The sequence below is a fragment of the Esox lucius genome, chromosome 23 (assembly GCF_011004845.1).
Source record: "Esox lucius isolate fEsoLuc1 chromosome 23, fEsoLuc1.pri, whole genome shotgun sequence".
Classification (NCBI taxonomy): Eukaryota; Metazoa; Chordata; class Actinopteri; order Esociformes; family Esocidae; genus Esox; species Esox lucius.
The window spans coordinates 19,684,400-19,711,850 of NC_047591.1; the positions used below are offsets into that span (position 1 = coordinate 19,684,400).

A 27,451-nucleotide genomic window follows, 5' to 3' on the forward strand; every position below is an offset into this window, starting at 1 on the left:
TTACAGGTCAGAGGTTATAGAGAAGACCAGACAAGGGTTACACGTTAGGACTCACTGCATTTAAAAGCATCAAACATTCACTTAAATAAGGCTTAAATAAGAGTTCACATAAGGCTTAAATAAGTTGATTTATGATTTGAGTAATTTTTCCTGTAGCCCTTCCTCAAGCCTTACCCTTACCTTACCTTAACCGTTAACTAGTCTGAATTATTAACTAACCTTAAACCTTAACCAGTCTAAATGAGTACCTCACGTTAACTAGTTTGAAGTCATAAATAACATAAACCCTTTACCGGTTTGAATTAATAACTAAATTTAACTGTTAACCAGTCTGAATTAATTCATAACATTAACGCTTAACTAGTTTGAATTAATAACTAACCTGAACACTTAACCAATCTCAATTAATGGCTAACCATAACCATTAGCGAGTCTGAATTAATTAAAAAGTAACCATTAACCAGTCTGGATTAGTAACAAACATTAAACCTTAACCATTCTGTATTAATAAATAACATGAACCCTTAACCAGTGTGAATTAAAAAAGAAACTTAACCCTTCACTAGTCTGAATTAATAACTAACTTTAACCCTTAACCATTCTGTACTAATAAATAACATTAACCATTACACAGTTTGAATTGAATTAATAACTAACCTTCACACTTAACCAGTCTGAATTAATGGCTAAACTTAACTACTAACCAGTCTGATTTAATAACTAACCTTCACACTTAACCAGTCTGAATTAATGGCTAAACTTAACTACTAACCAGTCTGAATTAATAACTAACCTTCACACTTAACCAGTCTGAATTAATGGCTAAACCTAACCACTAACCTGTCTGAATTAATAACAAACATTAACCCTTAACCAGTCTGAATTAATAACTAACCAACACACTTGGAGAACGCATTTACCAGCCGACAACCTTGACTGAGCATGCAGGCATCCAACCTACCCTAAGGAGTTATAACAGTGCAACAACGCAATGCAATCTTGTGGGACACTAAACCAAACAGCTCCAGCTGGTGCTGAGACAGTTTGCAACTCCCCGTTCCAGGCCCCCGGCACTGCCTGTGTGCCGCAGCACGGGCCATTTCAACCGCAGCCGTACAACGAGTCAGTGACTTTTCACCGCTGCACATTCGGGAGCCCCCGAACACGGCGTAAATAGTCATGCACTCCCCAAACTGAACATCGAGCTCTGATGTCAGCTAGAGATCTCATGAAAGACCAACGGATGAGAAGTTAGCCGAGAGCTGGCCCTGACTGAACAGCAACAGAACCACCCCTCAAGCCCATGAGGGGATTCGGACGTAAATGTCAAATTTGTCGTATGACGGAATCCTGGAACTATCCTCTTGACTCCCAAACTAGTAACCCCGTGCTGTTTCCCAAGTGATGAAACTAACATGGCTCACATTGTTCACTGGGAGTAGTGAACGGAACTTCTCTTTGTTCTCAGTAACGAATCTTCTTTTCGTCCCCATGTGCCCAGGCTAGAAGTTGGATGTGCGTAAAACCCTCTCAATCCAATTAACATAGCAGCACCACCGTCAAACGCCCAGGCCCCAATCAAAAGCAATCAACACCTCGTGTCAGACATTTCCCCAGCTCTTCCTCTCTCACACATCCTGTTGATCTGGCTGTGGATTCATCCCAAATGTCACCCGGTTTACTGCATCCCTCCACGTGCCTTATGAAGGGAATAGGGTGGCGTTTGGGACGACCACTGTGCATGATGTGTCTGTGCATGTGTGTGTGTGTGTGTGTGTGTGTGTGAAAATTAGATGCACTAGGAGCAGCCTGTCTGAAAACACACTTGTTATCACAGCCATCAGTCATCTGGTGAAACCCTCCACGGCTCTGATCACACAGCTTTCAACCTGTTACCCTGGGAACTGTCTCGCCCGCACAATGAAGGGGCTGTCCAGCCCTGGTTCACACACACACACCCATGTCTCTTTCTCTCACAGAAATACACACACACACACACATATACAGTACTAGAAGTGTCCGGGCTCCATGGTCCCTGGGTCTCCTCAGCATGGCCAAGCATTCTCATTGTGTTATAATCACAGCATCCTGTTTGTGACCTAGTGACATCACTTCCTACTTCCTATCTGATTAAAAAATGCAGAACTTGCCGGCGGAGGCCAACTGCTTTTCTCACGCATCTCTCCCTGAGATTGCAGGTCCACGTCCCAAATGGTACCCTACTCCATTTCTAGTACACTACTTAAGGCCAGAGGTTCAGGTCAAAACTAGTGCACTTCTTCGGGGACAGGGTGCCGCCTGGGAAAGGCCGATCCATGATCCGCGATGTGCCCTGTGCTCGACTCGTCCACGTTGCTTGGTGAAAGCCTGAGCTTTTCAGGAAACAATGGCCAAACAAGCAGAGGAGAGGAAAACAAACGTTCCTAATGAATTCTATTTATTCTGTTGAGGGAAAAGGGGAAAAGTGTGTGTGTTGATGTCGTGGGTCGGGAATGAGGAAACATCTCCTGCGTCCAAATCTTTCTGACCCTAAATATTATGCTGCTTGTCACATTGTGAAGAGATGGACAAACAGGGACGCATTTAGTGAAACCTGTATGAGTGAAAAGCTGCTTTCTTCCCCATTGAAGGAAATCTTTCTAGACACAGATATTAAACAATGGTTTACAGTACGGTTCATGAGTTATACAAAAGCCAAGTAACACAAATACTCATTCAGATAAGTCTTGATATTTAGCACAAGTGCATTTTATGGTATGAACGTAAACTTTGTGCACGGTTACAAGCGTAAATGCTTAGACATCTAATGTGTAATGGGTTGCCAAGACATCCCTAATGGTTACAGTTTTCACTAATTAACACTAGGTGTCAGTAAAAAGCTCCCTTACAGTTAAATACACATCAAGTGCCCTCCACAATTATTTACCCAGTATGTAAATAAGAGATAGACATCACATACAACAAGCTATTACGGCATCCAGCCTGAAGATAGCCTCTCATCAAGACTTAAGGCAGCTACAGGTCTGTAACTAATTCCCGGGCATGCCAATGACCATGGCACATGCTTGCGTGAAACATTCTTTCCTCATTTTGTTTTTTCTTTTTACAATTACAATTACCCCAATTAAAGGTTAGAATTCTCTCATGTTTCGATTGTAAGATCTCGCTGATTTGCTGCGCTGACATCACCTTTCTTCACTATCTCCGTCAATGAGAGCCATGACACTGGAGGGCTATTTATATATATATTTGGCCCGCAGCATAGCACTCTGCAACCTACTGCTGGATTGCATCTGAACCTAAACGTTAGAGACCAGATGCTGCTGGAAGTGGCATTGGGGGGCCTGTAGGTGGCGCACTTTCATCTAGTCAAAAATACCAATTCCCCAGGGCACTGAAGGAGACATTGCCCTGCGTAGGGTCTTGTCGGTGGGATGGTGTCATTAACAGGTGGCCTGATCACTAAATATCTCCGGGCACGGATTGGAAGAGTAGGGGTCACATGGCTAACTTTCCAATCCGGCCCTCATACCAACATGGCTACCTAGTCATCCCCCAGTTTTGAATTCATTCATTCCTCCCCTCTCATCTCCCTTTAGATATTCCCCATGTCGTTGCTGTAAAAGAAAAATGTGTTTTGAGTCAACTTACCAGGTAAAATAAGGGCAAATGAATGAATACCCATCAGGCAACACTTCTGGGAAAGGCTGTCCAATTTATTCCTTTGTATTGAGTATTGTTTTCTATCCCCCAAAAATAATTGTACACACAATAATTAAAGTTTGGGGTTATCTGGTAAGTCTTTAGCTCTGAAAATAATAATAAATAATAAAACCAGTTCTATGACGTTACAAAGCTGATACTGTTGCTGAGAAACACTATTGTGTAGCAGGCAGATGAAATACAGAATTTGAGGTTAGTTTTGTTTTCTTATGAGGTTTTAGTTTTGCTAACATTATCCCTCAGCCCAGTTACAGTTTAGATAAACTCATGACGCAGACTCCTAAAGGAGATAAAGCCTTTCTGAATATTATTAAGAAATACCGTACAGCTGTTTGGGGATGTGAAAGTGATGTAGGGGTCCCAATGGTCGGGTCCCTTTTCCAGACTCAGCCCTTTAGACCCTTGATGCTATTCCAAAACAGACCCTAAAGGAGACAGTAGAGTGGTCAGGTGTTGCTTAAAGTCTCTCTTGAATTCAGTCAAACCCATGGAAAAAGGAATACATATGCTGTTCCTAGTAGCACATGGTGACCTTGATGTGCTATGGTGTTTTGGTTGACTTTCCCCATGAGATAACGCATTTTAGTGTTTGTTGTGCCATGTTTACTATGCCAAGCCACATGCACTCCAGTGACAAAATAAACTCTGTTTTTTTAGTGCTGTAGTAGCCATACTGACCCCCCCCCCCCCCGCCAAACCTAAAAACCTAAAGTCCCTAAGAGAGGCAGCAACCCACCTCCAAACCTAAAGCCAGGACAACCCCTAAGACAGGCAACAAGCCCCCCCCAAACCTAAAGCCAGGACAACTCTTAAGACAGGCAGCACCCCCCCCCCCAAAACCTAAAGCCAGCACAGCCCCTAAGACAGGCAGCAACCCCCTCCCCAACCTAAAGCCAGGACAGCCCCTAAGACAAGCAGCAACTATTGACATTCATGGCCTTGGTCCAGTCAGCTGTTGCTTGACTCTGTTCCTGAAGTGGGTCATCAGTCATTCAAAACAGTGTTCACAAACACAGGGCTACACTGTTTTTAAAATTCCCCATTTTTACAGAAATAAGCATATTTATTGCAAGTGTTCTATAAATATTTATATTCCAAAAATATTAACATGGAAGGAAATGCGAATGTTTTCATACACATTTTAAATATTGCAATGAATGTTGTTTATAATAGTAAATGGCTTTCTTTTTTATCTTCTTATATTGATCATATTTACTTTGTCAGGTTTAAGGAAGAAGCAGGACACAATCATAGAGTATCACTAATAAACACTTTACTTAAAGACTTACTTTATCACGACAAGGCTAACCTGGACTCAAATGTAAGGACAGGAAACTCAAACATAACTACAAACAATGGCCAACAAAAAGACTGGGATCTAGTGAGAGAAAGTAAGAAGGGAATAAGAGGAAAACAGAGGAAAACTGGGATGAAAACTGAACATTAAATTATAATAACTAGGGCTGTTACAGACTTTACATTTTCAGCAGCATGATACTTTACATTAAACAGTTTTCTGATCATAAATAAGGACATCTCTCTGCGAAATACAATATACAATAAGAACTCTAAAAATAGTGGCAAGGCAGAAATAATTAACCAGTAATAAAAAAAATTTTTTTTGCAATGTTCTCCCACCATAGTGGTGTAACATATTCAACCCATCAGGTGATTTGGGAACACTTCTGCCTAGTCTGGATGAGGCTGTTATCACAGTTATACATAAGAAAGGCAGGAATCAGGCTGAAGTAGGGTGATACAGGTTTAAAACAATTCACCGAAAACTCTGGCTGACAGGCTCAGCTGGTGTGATTCAGGTCGACACTATTCAGGACAGACCGGTTTCACCTCTTTTGTTATTGCATGTCAGAACCAAGTGCTTGGTACAGTGGATATAAAAAGTCTACACAACCCTGTTAAAATGCCAGGTTCTTGTAATGTAAAAGAATGAGACAAAGATAAATCATGGCAGAACTTTTTCCACTTTGAATGTGACCTATAATGTGAACAATTCAATTGAAAAACAAACTGACATTTTAGAGGGGTAAAAATAAAAAATAAAAACCTTGTTGCATAAGTGTGCACACCCTCTTATAACTGGGGATGTGGCTGGGTTCAGAATTAACCAATCACATTCAAACTCATGTTAAATAGAAGTAATTACACACCTACCATCATTTAAAGTGACTCTGATTAATCACAAATAAAGTTCAGCTGTTCTAGTAGGATGTTCCTGACATTTTCTTAGTCGCATCTCAGAGCAAAAGCCATGGTCCGCAGAGAGCTTCCAAAGCATCAGAGGGATCTCATTGTTGAGAAGTCAGGAGAAGGATACAAAATAATTCCCAAAGCATTAGATATACCATGGAACACAGTGAAGACAGTCATCATCAAGTGGAGAAAAGATGGCACAACAGAGACATTACCAAGAACTGGACGTCCCTCCAAAATTGATGAAAAGAAGAGAAGAAAAATGGTCGGGGAGGCTTCCAAGAGGCCTACAGCAATATTAAATGGAACTGCAGGAATTTCTGGCAAGTAGTGGGTGTGTGCTAAATGTGACAACAATCTCCCGCATTCTTCATATGAATGAGCTAGGAGGTAGGGTAGCAAATGGAAGTCCCCCAAAAGCATGTGGGAAAATGTGTTATGGTCTGATGAAACCAAGGTTAAACTTTTTGGCCATAATTACAAAAGGTATGTTTGGCACAAAAACAACACTGCACATCACCCAAAGAACACTATACCCACAGTGAAGCATGATGGTGGCAGCATCATGCTTTGGGGCTGTTTTTCTTCAGCTGGAACCGGGGCCTTAGTCAGGCTGGGGGGAAGTTCCTAATACCAGGCAATTTTGGTACAAAACCTTGTCCGTTAGAAAGCTGAAGATGAAAAGGAGGTTCACCTTTTAGCACGAAAACAACCCAAAGAAGATTACGTTTTGGAATGGCCCAGCCAGAGCCCAGACCTGAATCCAATTGAACATCTGTGGGGTGATCTGAAGAGGGCTGTGCACAAGAGATGTTTTCGCAATCTGACAGATTTGGAACGCTTTTGCAAGGAAGAGTGGGCAAATATTGCCATTTCAAGATGTGCCATGCTAATAGACTCCTACCCAAAAAGATTGAGTGCTATAATAAAATCAAAAGGTGCTTCAACAAAGTATTAGTTTAAGGGTTTGCACACTTATGCCAACAGGTTATTGTGAGTTTTTTTATTTTCCCCCTCAAAGATTTCAGTTTGTTTTTCAATTGAATTGTTCACATTATAGGTCACATTAAAGGTGTAAAAAGTTCTGACATTCATCTTTGTCTCCTTTTACATCACAAGAACCTGGCATTTTAACAGGGGTGTAGACATTTTATATCCACTGTACATCAAGAAGACAGAAGGCAATGGCAAGCTTTGCAGTCGGCTTCTGTATGCATGGCTGTCACTGGAACTGCCTCACTTTTCTTTGGTCCTGATGCAACTGCTGATGCCAATAGGATAATTAATTTGGATGTGTACAGAAACATCTTCTCTCTTCAGATACAGCCTAATGCCAACAGAATACAATAGGACGTGCCTTTCAAATACTGAAAACGAGACTGAAGACTGTGTTGCAAACACGCCCATATACCATGGATCAGTGACGCACCAACGCCCCCAACAGAGAATGCTGGAAGCTTCCGGAATCTTCCAGTGACAGCTAGTAGAGCCAGCCCCCCCGCCGCAACAACCCTGCCTCCCATTGGGACATTGTGTGGGGATGTGTTTGAGGGCTCCCAGGGAGCAGCATGAGGCCGAGACCAACATAACCGTGGAACCAGGAATGGCTACAAGATGGAGGAAGAGGAAGACGGAGGTTGCCGGAGCCGCAAAAGCATTAATTTCTCCCAAACCACCACTGCCCCAGAGACAAAGCCGCCTCCCCATTAAAGGGGTTTGTCTTTTGAGTGTTCAGTGTCCCTACAGGACACTGAACACTCCATATGTGTCCATCCCATGTGTCTCTCCCGGTTACAAGACAAAAAGGCCCTGATTTATGCAGGAACTGAACACAAAGCATCACCAGGGAAGATAACCAGCATCGCAGGCATAGACCTCAAGAGAATCATTGCAACCAAGGACATAACATCAGTGCATAATGTTAATCTGTCCAAATACTTTTGGTACCATGAAATGGAGCACTATGAACAAATAGTTGTAATTAATAAAAGGTTAAACTCATATTGACAATGTATATGGACACTGATTTGACTGAAAATATTATTTACATGGAGTATTTTACTTTAACTTAACATGTACACTTTTATTTAACATCTGTTTTAAATGACAGTATTGAGGACATGTTTAATATGTCATTCTTACAATTTCAATCTACTAGACGTTTTATTCAGCACTTGTCATATGTATCCCACTTCATTCGAATCAAATCCATCTTGTCATGGGCATGTTTGACATCGGCAAAGACTGGTGAATTCTTCAGCAAAAAACAAAATGCAATGGTAATAAGCAGGCAACGTCCAAGAGGGGAATTTGCTTCAGTAAGTTTTAAAGCAGAAAGGAATTCTAGGTATTTGGGTGGTGGGGATGAATGTGAGGGGGAGGACTTTGCTTTTCTTAATTTTCTTAAACTACATATAAAATGGGGACCCATTATGATTACATTGGTAATACTTCATTTGTTTTTTAAGCTTCCAGTACAACAAAACTGAAACAAAGAAAACAGCTTTCAACTGTGCTTTGGAAGTCCTGGGCTGGAAAAGGGATAGGAAAAACTGTTCCAGAGATTATAACAGTAGGAACATTCTCACGGTGCCCCTGTGTCCTTCAGCTTTCATTGTCCTTTACACAGTGTTTCCCAAACCTGGTCCCCAAGGGATGATTTTTGTTTTTGCCTTAGCACTTACACACCTGATTGGGGTCCCCAGGACCAGGATTGGGAAAATCTGCTTTACTATGCCTGGGGAAAACAACAAAAACATATTTTGAGACAACAGTCGGACCTAGATTTTCATCTACATATTGAAACAAAAAGGTTCTATGTAGTGCATTAACATTGACCAGGGTCCTTATAAATAGGATACCAACTGCAACGTAGCCTTCATATACTGCTCATAGGCATGTCTGAATTGTATCACGCAATCTAATCACCCCATCGTTCAACCCCATCAATTTACCACAAAAGTATATATGTGGCTGTTGTTTTGATTAAAAATATCTATTTTTTTCCTCAGCAGTTTCGGAGGAATGTGACTGTGAATTGTATAGGCGCGAAGCAAGGCACTGTACAGTGGGAAGCCACGTATGGCTCATTACACTAGACCAGCTGCTAGGCCACTTGTCTAAGCAGAAGCATATTGACGCCATATACAGTATCACCGGAGTGCAGGGGAAAGGGGTAGAATTCACGGGGCCCTGGCTTGGCAGGATACACACGTATACACACACACGTGTACCGTGTACATAATCCAAATTAAGTTTGTAGAGGTACTTTCTTATTCCGATAAGTCAGAGGCCATCAGTGCCAAATGACATACATTGCAGACACAATGAAAATGTTAAACACTAACTTTGAATTGTTCATTCATTGCACATGTTCAAATAAATGTCCATGTTAAGACAAGATAAAAAACTTTTTTTTTTTTTCTTCTAGCTAGTTGAAGCTCTTAGTATATAGAATCTTACGCAATAAGGTGTTGACTTCAGACTGAAATGCTGAAGCAAGTTGCATCAGCCAGAAAAGCCTAATGATATGCACAGTTGTCTAGATTTAAAGCAAAACGAACCAATCCGAGGTTGGCCTGTTGAGGTGAATTATTCAGAAACCAATTGCTGCAAGGCATGGGTGTGTTTTTGTTACGGCCTGAACACCAATAGGATTTTGATCGCTGTTTAGAATTCCTCCCTATTTGGGGACACACGTTTTGATTTGTTAACACCCCGTGACATCCAGCCTACTCTGCGATATTATTGGTGGAAAATGAAATCTCAGTGACGCAAACGCTTATGTTCTTTACTATAAATCCAAAAGAAGACACCGCCATTAGTTATCAAAGTAACGACGAGACAACCGGGAGTAAGAAGGCTGACTAGGAGCGTCAGAACTGGTAACATCAGCGGTTATACATAGCTCTCGGTTTGTCGTAGTCTTAAACGAACAACAACCTGCTGGCTCCCATAAGTAGCCAAACGGTTGTTTTGTTTTTATTTTGATACCAATTGCTAGCCAAGCGGCTACCATCATGGATTTTTAAGGCGGTTATGCGGCGAAACTAATGCATCGGCATGCATCGTGCAAGGAAAAACAGACTCCGAAACTCCATCTTCACAACTGCCAAGCAGTTGGGCTCAAATACCGTCCGCGGTATCACCGTGAGCCAACCTATACCACTCCTCCTTGACCGAAGGAAGCTAACATTAGCTAGCTAGTAATTTACGTTAATAAATTGAACCATCATTCCACATCTTGAACCACCGGCACCGATTCTTTTGAACGTCAATACCAAGGCACCCCTGATCACAATGAAACCTCAAGATATCATTGCGGGTAAGACCAGTCTGTGGATCTTCGGGTACGGCTCTCTGGTATGGAAGCCTGATTTTAAGTATAGGAGAAGCCAGGTCGGCTACATTCAAGGCTACAAAAGACGCTTCTGGCACGGAGACAATTTCCATCGTGGAAATGACGACAAAGTAAGACGAACATCAATAGTTATAATAAATATAATGTTTCCTAAATGTATCGCCTAGTTCATTCCCACGCCAGTATGGGCTGTTGTAATGTACTCCTATTGCGACATAGTGTCGTAGGTGATACTGATCCATGTTCCTCTACTCACTTGCAGCCCGGAAGAGTGGTGACGCTCATTGAAGATGATGACGTAAGTGGAATTTTCTGCCTCTTTCCCCCCGGAACAAAGTGAAATCAGTTGTTTAAAATACCCTACATGCGTAATTTTTAAATGTCAACGCTTTTCCTGTTTTTGTCTAACACATCTCTCCCCCTATTAGGCAACCACTTGGGGCGTGGCCTTTGAGGTGACAGGCTCACAGATAGAGGAGTCACTCAATTACCTGAACGTACGCGAGGCAGTGCGCGGAGGTTACATCACTAAGATGGTTGATTTCATCTCTAAGGATGAGACAGAGGTCCACCAGGCCCTCCTCTACATCGCTACCCCAGACAACCCTCTCTTCCTTGGGCGTGCTAGCCATGAGGAGATTGGATACCAGATAGTCACCAGCCAGGGGAAGACTGGCCACAACCTGGAGTACCTCCTTCGCTTGGCTAAGTTTATGAGGAAGAGCTGCCCTCACGTGAAAGATCGACACCTGTTCTCTATTGAGGCTGTTGCCCGAGCCCTAATACCCTATCTGCTAGGTGCCAATTCACTCAAACCCTTCGATCTGTCTACTAGGTCTGATAATGCTATCCGATTAACGGTCAGTCACTCCTAAGCTGAAGTTGTATAAAGGCTGCAATTAAGCGTCTTGTGTTCTGTCTGTGAAATGTTGGTGTGGTGTAACGCAGAATCTTATTCCATCCACTTTACCGGGAGCCATACAGAAGTAACATGAGTAAAGAGGTTATGAAAAGGCCAACAGTTTATTTTTCTCAACACTAGCATACAGATTGTAGTCACTTAAATGTCAACCTGAAAGTGATGGAGTTAATGTTGATGCAGTCTTTGCTGGCATTTTAACACCCAACTGTTAATTTTCATTGTCCATTAATATACGCTACATCTGAACTATTGGCATTGAATTATCAGCTGGCTGCTGTGATGTCACGCACTATACAAGGTTGTTCTCTGTCACTCATAACCGCATATTCCAATAAACTGTACAAAATGGATTGGTGTCTCATTGCAATTCATGTTCGGCATCTGTTGGGGGGTGGCTTGGGGGACGATGTAGCGAAGTTACTCTCCAATTCACAGGCACAGCGGTCACACTAATGATGGGTAGTAGGTGTAATAAAACCGTCTTTGTTTTATAGAAGCAGGCAGGGCACCCTAGCTGTCCACCATGCCCAGGTACAGTCACCTAAGCACAAACTCGTCCGTGTGTACCTCAAGCGGTAGGACACACTTGGTATTCCTTACCTTGTAAGAACCACAGTGTTGGGAGATGTACAGTTTTCAACCTTACTCAGGCTGAGTGCATACACAATGCAGATACAGAACAAAAAAATTAAACCATTTAAGAGGTTTTCCTGAGAAACATGTCTGGATTTCTAATGATGGAACACTGCTTAAAGACAATTTCAGATCGTGAGACATAGGATGTTTATATTTTTGTCCAGTGTAACTAGAACACATTTGGTTCTGTTTTGCTGGAGAGCATCCATTAATCCAAACAACCCAAAAACATAGACTACATCTAAGCTCATAGAAATGTCTAAAACTAGATGAATAATTTGATGTTCCTGATTCAAATAATTCAAGAGATTTTCTTCAGTGCCCATCAATCGTTCCAGTAAATGTGCGGGCGCCTCCTGTTGTTGGGGACAGCGCCGGGGGTGCTGTACGTACCGTTCTTTCACTGGCGTACACATACAAAACAACAGTTCCCAAACATTGGCTGGAGCTCAGTGTCCTTTTGGATGTCAGTCAAGTCAGACACTATCTGGGTGTTACGTAACATTACAGACCCGTGTTAGGAATCCGCAGCTCGGAGAGTTCAACAGGGCACCAGGAAGGAGGTAGCAATCTGAGAGGAACAATCACACAGTATGGCACCATTTTCATGCATTACAAAATGTGACAACAACACTAATATTATTAAAATATATATAGTAGAACAATACACGCAAATGAAATACGTAAGTATTCGCCAGCTTGAGTCAATACATCATTGAAATAACTTTGCTAAAAACATCAGAGCATTGGGTAAATCTGTAAAAGCTTTGGACACCAGGATGTTCTTATTACTCAAAAACGATTCTCTGTCCAGATGTTTTTCAAAGTCTTACCATACAGTGGCTCTCAAAAAGCATTTACTCACTGCCTTGGACCTTGATAGTGTAACAACAGGAAATCAAAATGGAATTCATGGATGATCAACACAATGTCAATAATGAAATAGAATCTACAAATTGCTCCAAGTTAATTAGAAACACAGAAAGTAGTCATTTTATCAGTACTCACCCCGATGCAAATACACCTGAATGAACTGTAGCGCAACGGACTACCTTTAAAAGTTCCTCAAATACACTTGTTTCTGGGATGTCTAATAACATTGGCGTGGTGAATCGTGGCGGTCGGAGAATCAGGCTACAGGGCGTGCTTTTCAGCAGTAGGGACTGGGAGCCTGGTCAGACGCTCTATTGGCTTGTTGTCCCTGGGACTGCACAGGTGGACAGAACTCACTGTCATGTTCCTGAAACCACTGACACAATAAGTGCTTTGTGACGTCGTGGCAAATTACCCCGCTGGAAGTATCCATGTGACTAAGGCCGTAGCCCCTGGCGACGCACCGGACAAACCTTTCCCCACGCCGTCGGCCTGTACCGCTGACCCCGGGTTGGATGGGCCCACGGATTCCCACCGCTCGCCCCCAAATCCAGACCTCCATCAGCATGACGCTACAGGGTACATTGTGGGGAATTTGACATTGCACCCAACTGGCTACTAAGGGTATGTATGAAAAGTGGGTACCTTTAGAAATAGTTTTCAACTAAATCCCTTCCTAGAGATTTAGTTGAAATAGCATTGTTTAAATATTGCACATGTAATGTTGACAGTGTGCTGACATAACTGACAATCATTTTTGCAGTGATATGTATTATTCTGATCACTAAATACACATCTCTGGTTTGCAGCATCTGTAATGGACGATCACAACACTGTGATTTATCAGTCTGTTTTTATTTTGAATTGGCTTTTCCTGTTAGTAAAATGACATTTTTGTATTCATATTTACACATGACCTATAAAAATAGACAGGCAAACTGGGGGAGGGGCCAACCAGGGGAGAACGTGTCACCTTCAAATACTATTTACATCAAGGTACTAGACAGATTTCACTATCACAGTATATTATCCAACACAAGCTCAAATTCGATGTAGTGCTTGGCTCCACAAGGGGGTCGCACAATTCCCGCAGCCTTCTCAAACCTCTTCATTTACGGTGATCATGGTTAGTAGAATCAGAAAGGCTGGAAATCCATTAACTTTCTGGATATTTGGCAACCCTGAGCGGTCATGCCCAAAAATAAAATGTCACCGAAAAACATAAGAGTTGTGAACTTCTCTGATCGAAAGTACAACTTTTCTCTCCCCTCTGTTTTCAAAAATAAAAATGGCATCAATACTATTTTTTACAGTGTACATATTAATTCTCATAAATTATTAACCACTTTTTAAAGTTAACTTAAGTTCTATGGTACATTATACAATCCGAGCGTTTTAAGGAATCCTATGGCACCTTATTGCCGAAGTAATGCCCTCCTTTCGGTCCATTTTTTTTGTTAAAAGGAGGGCACAGTATTGGAAACCAGGTGCCATTTCGGAAGCACATTAGATTTCTCCATAAACAAATCAGCAACATCATTATCAAGCAGTGCTCGGAACTTTGGAATTACATTGAATTTACCACAAAATACCCTTCGATCTTCGATCATGTTCTCAGAAAATATATATCTATATATTATCATTCCTCCATTTTTCTGTGTAAGGATAACCTCTATGAAGAGAGATAAGTACAAATGTGCCATTTCTATGTGAGTCACTGACAACACCTATTTTTTTTTTGAATATAAAAATAAGAGATATAATACAAAAGCAGAACGGTTTTAGTTTGGTATGCATTCACATTTTGTTCTGAAATGCAGTAGAATAGTTGTATGGTAATAAAGAAATAAACATATCTACGAAAATATGACATCAACCTAAAGATCCTGCTGTTAACATTTCCTTCTAATGCTAAACAAGTATTTTTTGACTGAGAAGAGTGTGCAAGTGGAGACACCATTTAGAGACAGGCCGACATATCATGTCAGAAGCGCTTTATGCATTAACGTGAGATGCTGCCTTATAGCCTGAGAGCCATTCTGTTTGTGTTCTAAACGCTAGGTCAACTAAAAGAGCTGACAGTCGATCACAGACAGCCTGGTACTTACGCAAGCTGGCCAGCGTCACAATGTCAGCAAACCAACCCACAAATCAGGAGGCCATCAGTTGCGCGTCACCAACATTTAAAATGACATTGTCCTCCACAAAAAAAAAGCACTTTAAAATACTCTCAGTCGCCAACAACACAAACCACCACTCAAGAAAGAATCTGTCCACTGACAGGGACGAAATATAACAATTAATGGAAGGAAGGATAACGTCCCTGGTGAAAGGGAACAGGATGAGTTTTGAGCCTCTCCTTCTGCCCTCCGGGATAGCATGGTCCTGCAGGAATGGATGACGTCACGTCTGCGTGGATTGGTTGAAGAGAGGGTCACATGGGGGTGACAGTGGGAGCTAGTCAGTGCAGTAGATGTTGTTGTGTGTTTAAAAGCCCACAACATTGGGTGACATTCTTGGGAGTGTGGGGTGCCTATCATCCCAGCCCCAGGGCCTTCTTCATGCAGTGCTGTGGATGGGGCTGGTGGTGTGTGTCAGTAGATGTGTGTGTTAATGTCTGTGATCGCTGTGTGTTATCGAGCCCCTGGTCCTCCGGGTCCCTTGGCCTTCCTGGCTGTCCCGTGGCCCTGACTGTGGTGATGGGTGTGGCCTGTCGGCTGTCTCTGCTGGGGGTTACTCTGAGTGGAGGCTGGTTGTCTCTGGGGGCTAGGGGCCACTGAGCTACCCTTCCCCTGTGGGGAGGGACTGTTTCTGGGGGAAAAGGCGGGGGCCGTCCCTGACCGACCCAGAGACGGTTGGAGCGTTGATGCTGCAGGGAGACCTGCTGGATTGGGGGGAGGGGGGAGGAGGAGATGGACAGGAATTAAATTGACGGATCCTTATTACTGCTTTGGCAATGTTGGACCAAACAATGAAAACAAGGTCAAAGAGAGCTTTATAGTTCACCATGAAACAGTGGAGGCGGTGTTTTCTGAAAAGAAATGGAATTGAATACACCCGTCTTAACGGTGCCGTGGGTTTTCTTTACCATGTTGCCATGTAGAAACACATGCTATTAAGCCGCTGGTTAGGAAACCACTCGCACGGTGCAGCTCAGGTGGTAGGGCGTGGCAGTTCTGGGTTAGATTCCCACAGTGTAAAAGGGCAAAAGCGTAAGCACTCAGCATTACTGTAACTCACTCTGAATAAGAGCGTTGGTTAAATGACACATTTTTAATTAACGAAAAAACCAAATGAACTGCTTGTGCAGGTCTGAGAGTCCATCTGGTTCTATAGTGTGTTTCTGTGTGTGAAAAACCATGCAAAGTGAGGACATCTGGCCAGTCGTCACTTTAACAAGAAGCTTTATTTGACTTGGGTTTAAGGCTTAGAAACAGGGTTTAGTCATTAAGGGTTAGGTTTAGGCAAAAAGGTTAGTTTGAGGTTAAGGTCAGGGTTAGGTTAAGATTAGCTTAGGTCAAAGTTAGGCTTAGAGTTTGGTACTAAACTGCCACTTCTCACCTTAATAGTAAAACCTGTGTGTATATGCGTGGCCGTGCGCGTGTCCGTGTTTCTGTGCGTGTATGAGTGTGTGTGTGTGTGTACGTACGTACGTACGTACGTACCTATGCATGCGCGCGTGTCTGTGAGTGTGTGTGTGCATGCATGCGTGTCTGTGTCTTTGTGTGTGTGTGTACGTATGTACCTATGCATGCGTGTCTGTGAGTGTGTGTGTCTTTGTGTGTGTGTGCATGCGTGCGTGCGTGCGCGTGCGCCCACCTTTTGACATACTGTATCCATAGGCTGCGTAGGCTGCGGCTGAAGCTGCAGCTGCCCCGGCCATTGCTCCTGCCATAGCGGCCGCGCTGCCCGCCGTCGACTTCCTGCCACGCCCCTTCCCCGCCAACTTGGCCCCGCCTCCAGAACCGGAACCCTTGGGCCGCCCCCGGCTCCTCCCTGACCTGCCTCGCCCCGGGCTGGAGGTGTCCTGGTTGGACACACCTGAGGGAGACGACAGTTCAGCGGTCATAGCTGAGAACGAAACACACTCTCCAGAAAATAACTTCCATTGCATTTCCTGGTTTTCCCACTGACATCTCACCCCCCTGTCCTCATCCCATTTTCATTCCTAGCTCATCCTCTCCTCCTTCTTCCATCCCTCCCCTGCCTCATCCATCCTCTCCCTAGCTCATCCCCGCCTTTCATCCTCTTGCTGTCCGTTCCGGTTACATCGCTTGTTTTCCAGATCCAGTGGATGTAATAATCAAGGATTCCAGCTTTAGCCGGGAATTTGATTAACCACATGAACAAAACTCTTCCGGAGAAAGTGTTGCACAGAGGAATCCAGTGGAAGTGGAATGCAGCCCTGGGGACTCATCCACCACTCATCCACTCAGACTGTGTAGTCCTTGACGGTCTCTTCAACATTAAAACGGCAGACAAATCCAGGCATTAATCTCAGCTAACCCAGAACTAAAATTGTGCATAATTTGTCTGGCTGCATGATATAGTTATCATTCCACATATAAGCTTTAAAGAGATTGGACGTTCCGGTTAACAAACCACCAGCCTCGCTAGAGGAAACATTCAACTGAAGATGAAAGCTAATTTCCCCACATGCCTGAAGCAGCCTTCGCCCAATTCCACCCGTACAAATAATCAGAGATGAAAACCCAAACACAAGATCCTCTGCTGCTGGTTATCCTACACATTTCGTCGTGACGGATCCTTTATGATGTTATGTGAAACATCTGTCCGTGAATGTTTCTGCAGACTCGAGCGTCCCGTTTAGACATGATACAATGTGTTGTTGCCAGGAACCTGACCTTTAGTCCATGGTGTTTATCGCAACTGAGGGCCAGAAATAATAAGCAAAAGCCTTACAATGGAGATGTACTGTCCTGTATGTTCTCTCCAACCCCAGTTGTGACTTAACTGATTTAGGTTGGGCAATCCTGGATAAGGCAAATGTACCCATATCCAAGCATTCACCACAACATCAATCTAACTTCGCCACAACATAAATCCAAAACAAAAACATCCACTTGAGGAAAATTCCAATTGGTCGTCTCGGCAGTTAATTTATCATCTCTCACCGTTCATATTGTCCGAAACGGACCCAGACACACTGACGGGTGAGTTGGTAGCCCTGGACTGGGGCGCCGAAGACACTGGGTCGTCTACGATGACCAGCATGTCACTGCTGCTCTCGTCCTGGTCTGGATCAGGGTCATGGTCGGGGTCGTGATCCGGGGGCAGGGAGCTGGGCTGGAGCTCGCTGCTCAGAGAGATCTGACCAGGGAGAGACAGGAGAGAGAGACACACCTGGGGGGTTAGGGAGGAAGGAGGCGCAGGCACACAAGGGAGGCAGAGAATTGGAAAGGAGAAGGGGAAAATGAAGGAGTCAAACCAGGAGGAGCGAGGAGGAGTAATATAGGTAGGAGGTGGAACCGTGAGAACGTGAGGACGATGGAGGAAACGGATAGGAGAAGAAAGATAAATGGTACAGGAGTATCAATATCTGTCCCTTTCTCTCCTTCCAACCCGCCCGGAGCCGGTCCTCCTAAACCCCCGCCCCGCCCCTCACCTCGCTGAAGGGGCTGGGAATGTTGGAGTCGTCCAGGTCAATGCTGATGGAGTCGTCTCCGTCGGCTGACAGGTTGGAGTTGTCTGCAGACGGGACATAAGGGATGACCAGGTTCAACTCCTTCCTCCTCTTGGGATCTTTAGGGTCCTCGTCGTCCCTCTTCCTCTGAAGACGGACGGACAGACGGGGGTGGGGGGGTCAGAGAAAGAGGGAGGCCAAGGGGAAGGGAGAGAGGGGGGAAAATGGGCGGTTATGAAAGCGTTCCCCCGTGGACTGTGAGCGATCCTGGCCTGACCACTCCATCCGAGCTGTGCCGGCCTACGTGTGGCGTGACTGACATGGGCAGAATAAAGTCGCCAGGCCAGTGGATCCTCTCAGGTCTGAATGGACTTGGCTGCAAAGCAAACCAGCACAGTTGGATCCAAACTATTGTATTGTAGCACTCGGTTCACTTTCAGGGACAGCAATCTACAGACATTAGGAAGGCAAAGGGAGATCATCTGCAAAACCTTCACAGCATCAGATTGGATTGCTGAGGTCATCTTTATCAGTGTCCTTAAGATTTTTGAAATGTGTCAAATTCTCACAGCTTGCCTCTCCAAGTTGTATGGGGTATATATAAAGGAGGTCTGAGACTTTCTGACCTAGACTGCACCCAATGTGGATCTCCTGTTAGTCAGCTGATCTACGTGCCATTGACATCTGCCTGATGAGCGTTTGTTTTGCACGATTCTACATGTAAAGTCAGACTGTGCTTGGTTCACCAGGTATCATTACTGCCGCGTTTTGAGACTATACAGAATGAGAGCTGCTGCCTTTCTGTTGGCACAGCTGCTCTGCCTCTCTGGGACATGGGCTCAGGCAGGAAGTGGAGGGGGCCAAGACAGTCTGATGGAGAGTCAAGAAAAGGACGCTAAGGAGACCACCACAAAGCAGACGATCGGCCCAACTACCACCAACCCAGAGATCTGGGCTGAGCTGAGGATGTTGAGCGACATGGTGGTGAAACAGATAGTGGAGCTGACGGTCACCAAGTCCAAGCTGAGGTACATGGAGGCCAGACTGAAGGACAGTGAGGACCTAGTGGATGACATGAAGATTGATCTGGTCCTCACTGAAAGAACCGTGGAGGATTTGGACAAAGAGAATGCAGGTAAGATCAGACGCAGCTGACACTGCAGGAAAATGAAAGACTACATCTTAAAACGTGTTACATCAGCGGTTTAGTGAGGTTTTGTGTGTGAAGGCCAGAAGTGACAATGCGTCATTCCATTAGGTACGCTCAAATTGTAATAAACTGATTCATTTTAACACATTGCTACATTTCAAATGTTCCTGTTTTTAGCCTTGGAGGTCCGGCTGAGTGCCAGTGAGAAACGAGTGGAGGAACTGAAGAGAGAGAACGCCGGTAACACAGACTAGAACAATCATTTTTATTTTCAGTAGGACAAATTATGGATTTTTTTCTACCGTTCATTTTGTTTCTTATGACTGATGTTAATCTGCTGAATAAATCATAAAGTTTTAGAAATGTTTCCTTACAAATCTACTTACAAATGTTAGAGCTGGTATACTCCATATGTAATCATCGACTTATCTCGTGTCCACAGATAAACCAAAAGTGGCGTTTTCTGCTGGTTTGACCGATTCTGGATTTTTAGGAGGCTTTAATAGTGATCGGAGACTGATCTACACTAGAGTCCTCACCAACACCGGCTTGGCCTACGACCCAACCACAGGTACTGACCACACTAATCAGTCCACACTGACACAGCTACTGTCCAGCATTGCTAACAGTGGTCCTGAATCCAGCTAAATTCCAGCATTACTAACAGTGGTCCTGAATCCAGCTAAATTCCAGCATTACTAACAGTGGTCCTGAATCCAGCTAAATTCCAGCATTACTAACAGTGGTCCTGAATCCAGCTAAATTCCAGCATTGCTAACAGTGGTCCTGAATCCAGCTAAATTCCAGCATTACTAACAGTGGTCCTGAATCCAGCAAAATTCCAGCATTGCTAACAGTGGTCCTGAATCCAGCTAAATTCCAGTGCTGATCTCTGTCCCTATCTGCAGGCATCTTCACCGCCCCAGTCGCCGGGGTCTACTACTTCAGGTTCACGGCCAGTGACAACCGCAGCGGGATGTTCCTGGCTATACGTCTTGACCGGGACGGCAAGAAAGTCGTGTGGAACGAGGAGCATAACAACGGCGAAGGCCACACCTACATCTCTAACGGCGTGGTCCTGGAGCTGGAGGAGGGGGGGACGGTCACCATGCATCTCCCACGGGGCAGGGGGATTTTCGACAACAGAGACAACCACAGTATCTTCAGCGGGTTTCTACTCTTCCCTTTATAAAGGGGAACACTACTCTGTGCTACTGTTATTCCTGTTGGCGTAAGAAACTCTGGAAACGAAGCCCAGAAATGTTCCCCTGTAACTAATACATTTCCATTTGCATTAAAATTCTTTTACTTTTACCATGCTCTCATGTGATCCCCAAAGCATTATTCTGTTATTATCGTGATAACTCCTCGGCGCCCCATTAATCACAATAATGTTTAGAACAATTGTTTTAGGACGATGGCCAACCGGACATTCTACCTAATGCATCCTCAATAATTTATCATAACGACATGATTGAATCATTATGCCCATGACACCCCACGCTGTTGGCTGAGAGCAGCTGCTCAAACCCCCCTCTATCTAGTAACAGGGTTTGACAGAGGTACCTTCTCAGCGTATTTCTCTCTTTTCCTCTTGCGATCCTTGACCTTGCTGACCTCCTCCTGTTGTCTCTTCTCCTCCTGACGAACGCGCACTGCAAGACATCACACAGGGACATCAGTCAGTCAGAGCCAGGCTTACTCACAACGCCTTGCTATTAGCCAATCAGAGTTAAGGTTACAACCATTTCTGCTCGGGAGCAGCCAATCACACGTCAGAAAATCCACTCACATCTCTTCTCCAGCTCATCGTCGTCAAGCAGGAGGCTGACCACCTCTTTAGGTTTCAGGGTGTCGGGTTTAAAGTTGCCCCCGGAGATCACCATCCTCTGGATCTGAGTGGTGGAGGGGAAAGGGTCAAAGAGGGCCAACCAGGACCAAGGCATTTGGGCTCTGCTATCAATTCTTCCACAAAGACAAACACTCAGACTACTGCCAGGAACGTGCACTATTGAGTCATTCTCAGAAGTCTTTATTGGCTCCATATGGGCTTAATCATTACTGGTCTGAGTACTTAGAAGGACTGGGGGAGGTGTCTCACCTCATTCTTCTCCTTGGCTCTTTGTGGTGTCCTCTCTTTTATAGTGTGTGTGTGTGTATGTATGTGTTTGAGTGTGCTTGTGGGGTGCTGATGTCCCCTCACAGATTAAAAAAACCTTATAAATCACCCCAAGGTTTGTGGCAGGTTCCAATGTGGACACATTTGATTTCTGGCTCAGGGACATCTTACAATTGGGCCTAGTGTCAATAAAATGTACTTTATAAAGACCTCTAAAGCAGTTGTCACCAAGTGATAACCAGCCTATAACACCAAACAGCAACTAACAGCTAAAATGAATGCACAGTCACTAGGAAAAACTCTATTAGGGGGGACCTAGAAGGGAACCAGACTCTGAAGGGAGGCCAGTCCTCATCTGGTTATGCCGGTGCAAAATTATAAAACTACATTGGGTTTCGTTTACAGTTTAGGCATCACCAAATAGGTTTAGGGGTTTTATGGCTAGATTAAGTTTAGTCATAAAACTCAGGGTTCCTGAGGTTAGGATTAGGGTAAAGGTTAGGTTTAGGGCTAGGCAGCGTGGATTTCCTGGTCAGGTCTGAAGCGTGTGTCTGTTTATCTTACCTCACTCTTCTCCTTGGCTCTCTGAAGTATCCTCTCCTCTATAGTGTGTTGGCAGATGAGGCGGTAGACAGTGACCTGTTTGGTCTGACCCAGTCGATGGGCTCTGTCCATAGCCTGCTGGTCCACTGTGGGGTTCCAGTCACTGTCATAGAAGATCACCTAGGAAAGGGGGCGGAGGCAGACATGTTGATTCACACGTCAATCATTTACTCTGGGGGAGGGGTTACAAGTGTGTGGACTCACAGTGTCAGCAGCAGTCAGGTTGATACCCAGACCTCCAGCCCTCGTACTCAGGAGGAACACAAAGATGTCGGTCCTGAGAGAGACAAAGAGACATAGAAAGCATCATTAGGAGAGACACACATCCACACCCCCCCCCACAACACATCCACACCCCCCCACAACACATCCACACCCCCCCACAACACATCCACCCCCCCCACAACACATCCACACCCCCCCCCACAACACATCCACACCCCCCCACAACACATCCACCCCCCCCACAACACATCCACACCCCCCCCACAACACATCCACACCCCCCCCCACAACACATCCACACCCCCCCCCACAACACAACACATCCACATCCCCCCCCACAACACATCCACACCCCCCCACAACACATCCACACCCCCCCACAACACATCCACACCCCCCCCACAACACATCCACACCCCCCCCACAACACAACCACACCCCCCCACAACACATCCACACCCCCCCACAACACATCCACACCCCCCCACAACACATCCACACCCCCCCCCACAACACAACACATCCACATCCCCCCCCACAACACATCCACACCCCCCCACAACACATCCACACCCCCCCCCAACACATCCACACACCCCCCACAACACATCCACCCCCCCCCCACAACACATCCACCCCCCCCAACACATCCACCCCCCCCCACACACACACAGCTACTCACCGGTTCTGGAAGTCGGCCACCATGTCTCTCCGTTCAGAGATCTTAGAGGAGCCGTCAAGACGCATGTAGGTGTGTTTACGATACACCATGTACTCCTACAAGACAGGGAGAGAGGAGAGGGAGAGAGGAGAGGGAGGAATGAGGAGAGGATGCCAGACGTGTGATGTCTCCTGTGGGGTTTATAACCTCATTTCAGGCATGTTTTTTTTTACTTCATCTTCCTCCAGGAGTTTTTTTTGTGGCTTTATTAAGCTTTATTTAGCAGATAGTGAGAAAGGATTGACCAATGTCTTGATGAAAGAGCAGTCGTCAAGCAGTTTTAAAACAGCTGTAATTTATTTTATGTGATAAATGTATTAGAAACAGGGTGCTTCAAATCCTGAACGCGGATTGGCCAATAGCTGTGGCAATCCACGATGCATCGTGCCTCAGAACAGCTCTTAAATGTGGTATAGTGACCACAGATTTTGAGGATGATAATGACGAAGACGACGACCGGTTGAGAGCAGCGACGAAGACGACCGGTTTTGAGCAGCGACGAAGACGACCGGTTGAGAGCAGCGTTTCCAGAATGCTTTCCTGGCTCTTGTCTAGTCACAGCAGAACTATTAAAAGCTTTAGGAATAGCTAACAGCTAACGCTGTTCTGGGCTCCAGCACACAAGTTGTTGCCAGATACGTAATGGTTCCATTCCTTTCCCCGCCAAGTTACAAAAGTTACAAAAGGCCAAGTGATTACGTGGAACACTTAACATTCAGGATCACACGCTGAGTCAGTCCAAGTCATCAGGAATAAGTCTGGGAATAAAATGTAAAACATAAATCTAGACAGTTGTTTCTCAACACTGGTTCAATAGTGTATTTCAGAATCGAGACCTGACACCAACATGACTGTTTCCAAGAACTAGCTTTCCAGCCAATGGTCCTTTACAACGGTGGTTCCCAACTACGGTCCTCAAGTACCCCCAACAGTACACATTTTCATTGTAGCCCCAGCCAAGCACAGCTGATTCAACTTATGAACTAATTATCAGGCTCTCATTGAGTTGAATTGGGTGTGCTTGTTCAGGGCTACAACAAAAATGTGTCCTGTTTGGACCAGAGTTGGACCAGAGTTGGGAACCACTGCTTTACAAGACTGACGCGTGAACAGTTACCCTGTGTTTTAATCCATGTTGTACGTAGAACTGCAATTTAAATATTTTTGGGAAAAACACACTTAACTTTTGACTCACATGTTGTGCAGTCCTACTCCCTTCAGTGAATTAACACAAAAGACAGATTATCCAAGCCACAAACCACTGCTTTGAAGTCCAGTCAAAAGCTGTCTGCTGGACAACATATATATTATACATCCTGAACCCCGGAATTATAATGTAGCAGGAAGATACCCAGAAGCCCTTGGTCTGTGGGCATTGCCAATTCTGATTTGGTCTAATTGGTTATTTAGTTACGTTTCTGCTGATGGCACCCTCACTGTCAATGGAGGAAGCTAAACCGTTAACACCTGTCAAGATGAACAAGCCTTCAAACCCTCACCATGACCACATAACACCCCCCCCCCCCCACACAAAAAAAACACCCCCTTTATGGCATTATGGGGGGGGGGGATGAACCAACAACCAGGGAGCAATTATGGTTTTAGTTCCTGGTCAGAGGTTTTAAACAGGAGACTAACTGCTGCCTCAATGAGCCACATTCAACCCACGTCTCTCTGTGTGAATCCATCACCACTAATGGTGTAGCGGTGAAAATATAAGTGTAATTCCAATGACTTTTCCCCCACAAAAGATGAGCTGCGATGCAAAATGAGACAAGCAGTGCCGTCCCACACCGTCCCGGTCTCCCTCACTCCATGTCGCCGTGTCCTGAATAGCACTGGGCTCTGTTAAAAAGTAGTGCCCTATTTTGTATGGGGTGCCATTGGATGCCAAACAAAAGGGAGCCTTTCTGTCTGCCTCTCTGTCGACCTGCCTGCCTGTCTATCTGACAACCTGCCCTCTGTCTGTGGGTGTCTGCCTGCCCTTCTCTGTTTCTTTCCGCCTGTCGGTGTCTGCTGCCTGTCTATCTGACAACCTGCCCTCTGTCTGTGGGTGTCTGCCTGCCCTTCTCTGTTTCTTTCCGCCTGTCGGTGTCTGCTGCCTGTCTCAGACCACCCGTACGTAAATGTACACACACACACGATCGTAAGTCACTTTGGATAACAACGTTTCCTAAATGACATCTAGTATGTGATGTTATTACGTCTGGCCCTGCTCCCACACATCTGGTCCTGGTGAAGGAACACTGAAGACTCGCTGTTGCAGCCAACTGCCTCTGATTGGCTCCGGGGCTCTAGCCAATGGGACAGCACCGGGTCCCCTCCAAGCCCGCCTCCAGCCAGCCTGACTCATTTCAGAGGCCAGTGATTAAGCACTTCCTACATCCATCTTTCTTCGGCCTCCAGACCAATGGACAGAGGTAAATAAGCCATCACTCAAACATCCATAAAAGCAACCTGATCTCTGTCTGTCTGTGCTTCAGGCCCAGTTCTCTGCCTGGGTGTTGGCATGCAGGCCTGCTGTTCTTGGTAACCTACTCAGCAAACACAATGGACTTGTTTTCAACGTCTCGGCAGGAGAGCACTTTGCGAACACAGCAAAGGCTACAGGAGATAAGCTTACTACATGTGTTTGTGAGCAATCTGAAAGAGCGAGCCGGGTTTGACACTGCCCTGACGACATTATCGCTCCCACACATCCAGCTAGCCACGGAGCACATCAATCACACCTAAGACTGGACACAGAAACAATGACAACTGATTACTATCTCTGGGGTTTGGTTGGGTTCTTCCCAAAGCGAAGAAAAAGAAATCATAAGATTGAGCATACTGGGGGACCGAAGAGCCAGTTAGAGAGGGGAGACTGGGGGGGGGGGGGGGGAGACGAGGTGGGAAGAATGGGACACAGACGGTTAAAAAGTGGGATTTTTTTTCCAACAAAAAAAAAAAAAAAAAAACGTTAACGTCTAAATTAAAATAAACCTGTCTCATCTGCCCCCTGGTGGGGAGAGAATGTAGTCAGAATGAAACAAGAGCAAAGAGGACAGTCAAGATAATCAAGACTGGCTTAAAATGTCTTTTTGCAAAGTACAGTCCATTTTGGACCTGTGTGTGTGTGTTGCTTTCCAATCACTGGCATCGGCTTCTATAAAGAGTCGTAGAGGACAGTTAATCAGTATTTACAAATAACCTCTCTGTGAACACCGAAGACTTGCCCTCTTCTGCCTTCAGCCGGTGCTTCTCCCCCACCCCATCAGATGTGTCATGTGAGGCCATGGTCCATGCTGTAAATACTCTGCAGACCAGACATGTACACGATTTTATTGGACTTTTTCCTCCACCAACGGGATAGCCCCAGCATTTGGCCAGGTTACACTGAGGTGTTAGACGGAGGAAAACGCAGTAACAGCATGTGGAGGTCCTTTGGTTCAACCATCAAAAGCATAATAGTAATGGAAACTTAAGGGGCCAATCAAGAGGGAATGGAGAAGGAATTAGCCGTAGGTGCCTCTCTTTCTGTCTCACTAAACACAGCAAGCGGTCAGAGCTGATATGTTAACCCATCCTCTCTTCCTGTCTCACTAAACACAGCAAGCGGGCAGAGCTGATATGTTAACCCATTCAAGGGCCTCATCACAGAAAGATCCCAGCAAACCACGAGACGACTGGGGAGGAACGCCTGTCAATTTCACCCAAGGGGCCAAAGAGGTGCTAAGACGGTCTTCACACCTCTTTTTGGTGAGGTAATACAGCCGGACGGAGTTGGAGGGAGCTAGCAGGGATTGGAAGGCCATTGTTGTTCAGCACGGTGTCACTGTGTTCAGCACCCCCATTCCCACGACACGCCTGCCTGGTCTGGATATCAACAAGAGACCTTCCCATGAGATCCTTGTTCCTCCCCTGTTCCCGCTCTTTCCTTCCATTTCTCATCTCTTTCCTTCCCGTTCTCATCTCTTTCCTTCCCGTTCTCATCTCTTTCCTTCCCGTTCTCAATCTCTTTCCTTCCCGTTCTCATCTCTTTCCTTCCCGTTCTCATCTCTTTCCTTCCCGTTCTCATCTCTTTCCTTCCCGTTCTCATCTCTTTCCTTCCCGTTCTCATCTCTTTCCTTCCCGTTCTCATCTCTTTCCTCCCCTGTTCCTGCTCTTTCCTTCCCGTTCTCATCTCTTTCCTTCCCGTTCTCATCTCTTTCCTTCCCGTTCTCATCTCTTTCCTTCCCTTTCTCATATCTTTCTTTCTTTCCTTCCTTGTTTCCACCCTCTACCT

At 45.0% G+C, this 27,451-nt stretch overlaps 3 protein-coding genes across 9 annotated transcripts in view; 2 read left to right on the top strand and 1 right to left on the bottom strand.

The window, feature by feature from the left end:
• The first annotated feature begins 9,744 nt into the window (after nucleotides 1–9,744).
• chac1 (ChaC, cation transport regulator homolog 1 (E. coli)) lies at nucleotides 9,745–11,566 on the top strand. Its single transcript, XM_010894244.5, has 3 exons — nucleotides 9,745–10,404; nucleotides 10,557–10,592; nucleotides 10,723–11,566. Exons 1-3 carry the CDS (start codon nucleotides 10,234–10,236, stop codon nucleotides 11,167–11,169), a joined length of 654 nt encoding a protein of 217 aa, XP_010892546.1. The 5' UTR covers nucleotides 9,745–10,233; the 3' UTR covers nucleotides 11,170–11,566.
• Nucleotides 11,567–12,520: 954 nt separating this feature from the next.
• Nucleotides 12,521–21,068, top strand: LOC105024346 (complement C1q-like protein 2). Of its 2 annotated transcripts, XM_010894238.5 has the most exons (5): nucleotides 12,521–13,349; nucleotides 19,119–19,504; nucleotides 19,697–19,759; nucleotides 19,962–20,090; nucleotides 20,428–20,815. In XM_010894238.5, exons 2-5 carry the CDS (start codon nucleotides 19,153–19,155, stop codon nucleotides 20,709–20,711), a joined length of 828 nt encoding a protein of 275 aa, XP_010892540.1. In that variant the 5' UTR covers nucleotides 12,521–13,349; nucleotides 19,119–19,152; the 3' UTR covers nucleotides 20,712–20,815. The 2 variants fall into 2 exon arrangements, with proteins under 2 accessions (XP_010892540.1, XP_034145900.1); XM_034290009.1 differs by lacking the exon at nucleotides 12,521–13,349 and having other exon boundaries at nucleotides 18,525–19,504; nucleotides 20,428–21,068.
• ino80 (INO80 complex ATPase subunit) overlaps nucleotides 13,562–27,451 on the bottom strand; it is a 37,977-nt gene continuing 24,087 nt past the window's right edge. For 5 of the 6 annotated variants that reach the window (XM_034290008.1, XM_029116921.2, XM_029116917.2 and 2 more), the window contains exons 28-36: nucleotides 23,149–23,243; nucleotides 22,446–22,518; nucleotides 22,203–22,361; nucleotides 21,312–21,414; nucleotides 21,086–21,174; nucleotides 18,352–18,516; nucleotides 17,861–18,056; nucleotides 16,545–16,766; nucleotides 13,562–15,609 (exon numbers count right to left, since the gene is read on the bottom strand). In XM_034290008.1, the coding sequence (XP_034145899.1) occupies nucleotides 15,359–15,609; nucleotides 16,545–16,766; nucleotides 17,861–18,056; nucleotides 18,352–18,516; nucleotides 21,086–21,174; nucleotides 21,312–21,414; nucleotides 22,203–22,361; nucleotides 22,446–22,518; nucleotides 23,149–23,243 (1,353 nt within the window). In that variant the 3' untranslated portion in view covers nucleotides 13,562–15,358. The remainder of the gene's footprint in view (nucleotides 15,610–16,544; nucleotides 16,767–17,860; nucleotides 18,057–18,351; nucleotides 18,517–21,085; nucleotides 21,175–21,311; nucleotides 21,415–22,202; nucleotides 22,362–22,445; nucleotides 22,519–23,148; nucleotides 23,244–27,451) is intronic. The other variant, XM_029116920.2, reaches the window with a different exon arrangement.

Coding starts and splice junctions, on each gene's coding strand:
- chac1 (XM_010894244.5), top strand. CDS start 10,234: ATGAAACCTCAAGATATCATTGCGGGTAAGACCAGTCTGTGGATCTTC. Junction 10,405..10,556: donor ATCGTGGAAATGACGACAAA/GTAAGACGAACA, acceptor ACTCACTTGCAG/CCCGGAAGAGTGGTGACGCT. Junction 10,593..10,722: donor CGCTCATTGAAGATGATGAC/GTAAGTGGAATT, acceptor TCCCCCTATTAG/GCAACCACTTGGGGCGTGGC.
- LOC105024346 (XM_010894238.5), top strand. CDS start 19,153: ATGAGAGCTGCTGCCTTTCTGTTGGCACAGCTGCTCTGCCTCTCTGGG. Junction 19,505..19,696: donor TTTGGACAAAGAGAATGCAG/GTAAGATCAGAC, acceptor TCCTGTTTTTAG/CCTTGGAGGTCCGGCTGAGT. Junction 19,760..19,961: donor ACTGAAGAGAGAGAACGCCG/GTAACACAGACT, acceptor TCGTGTCCACAG/ATAAACCAAAAGTGGCGTTT.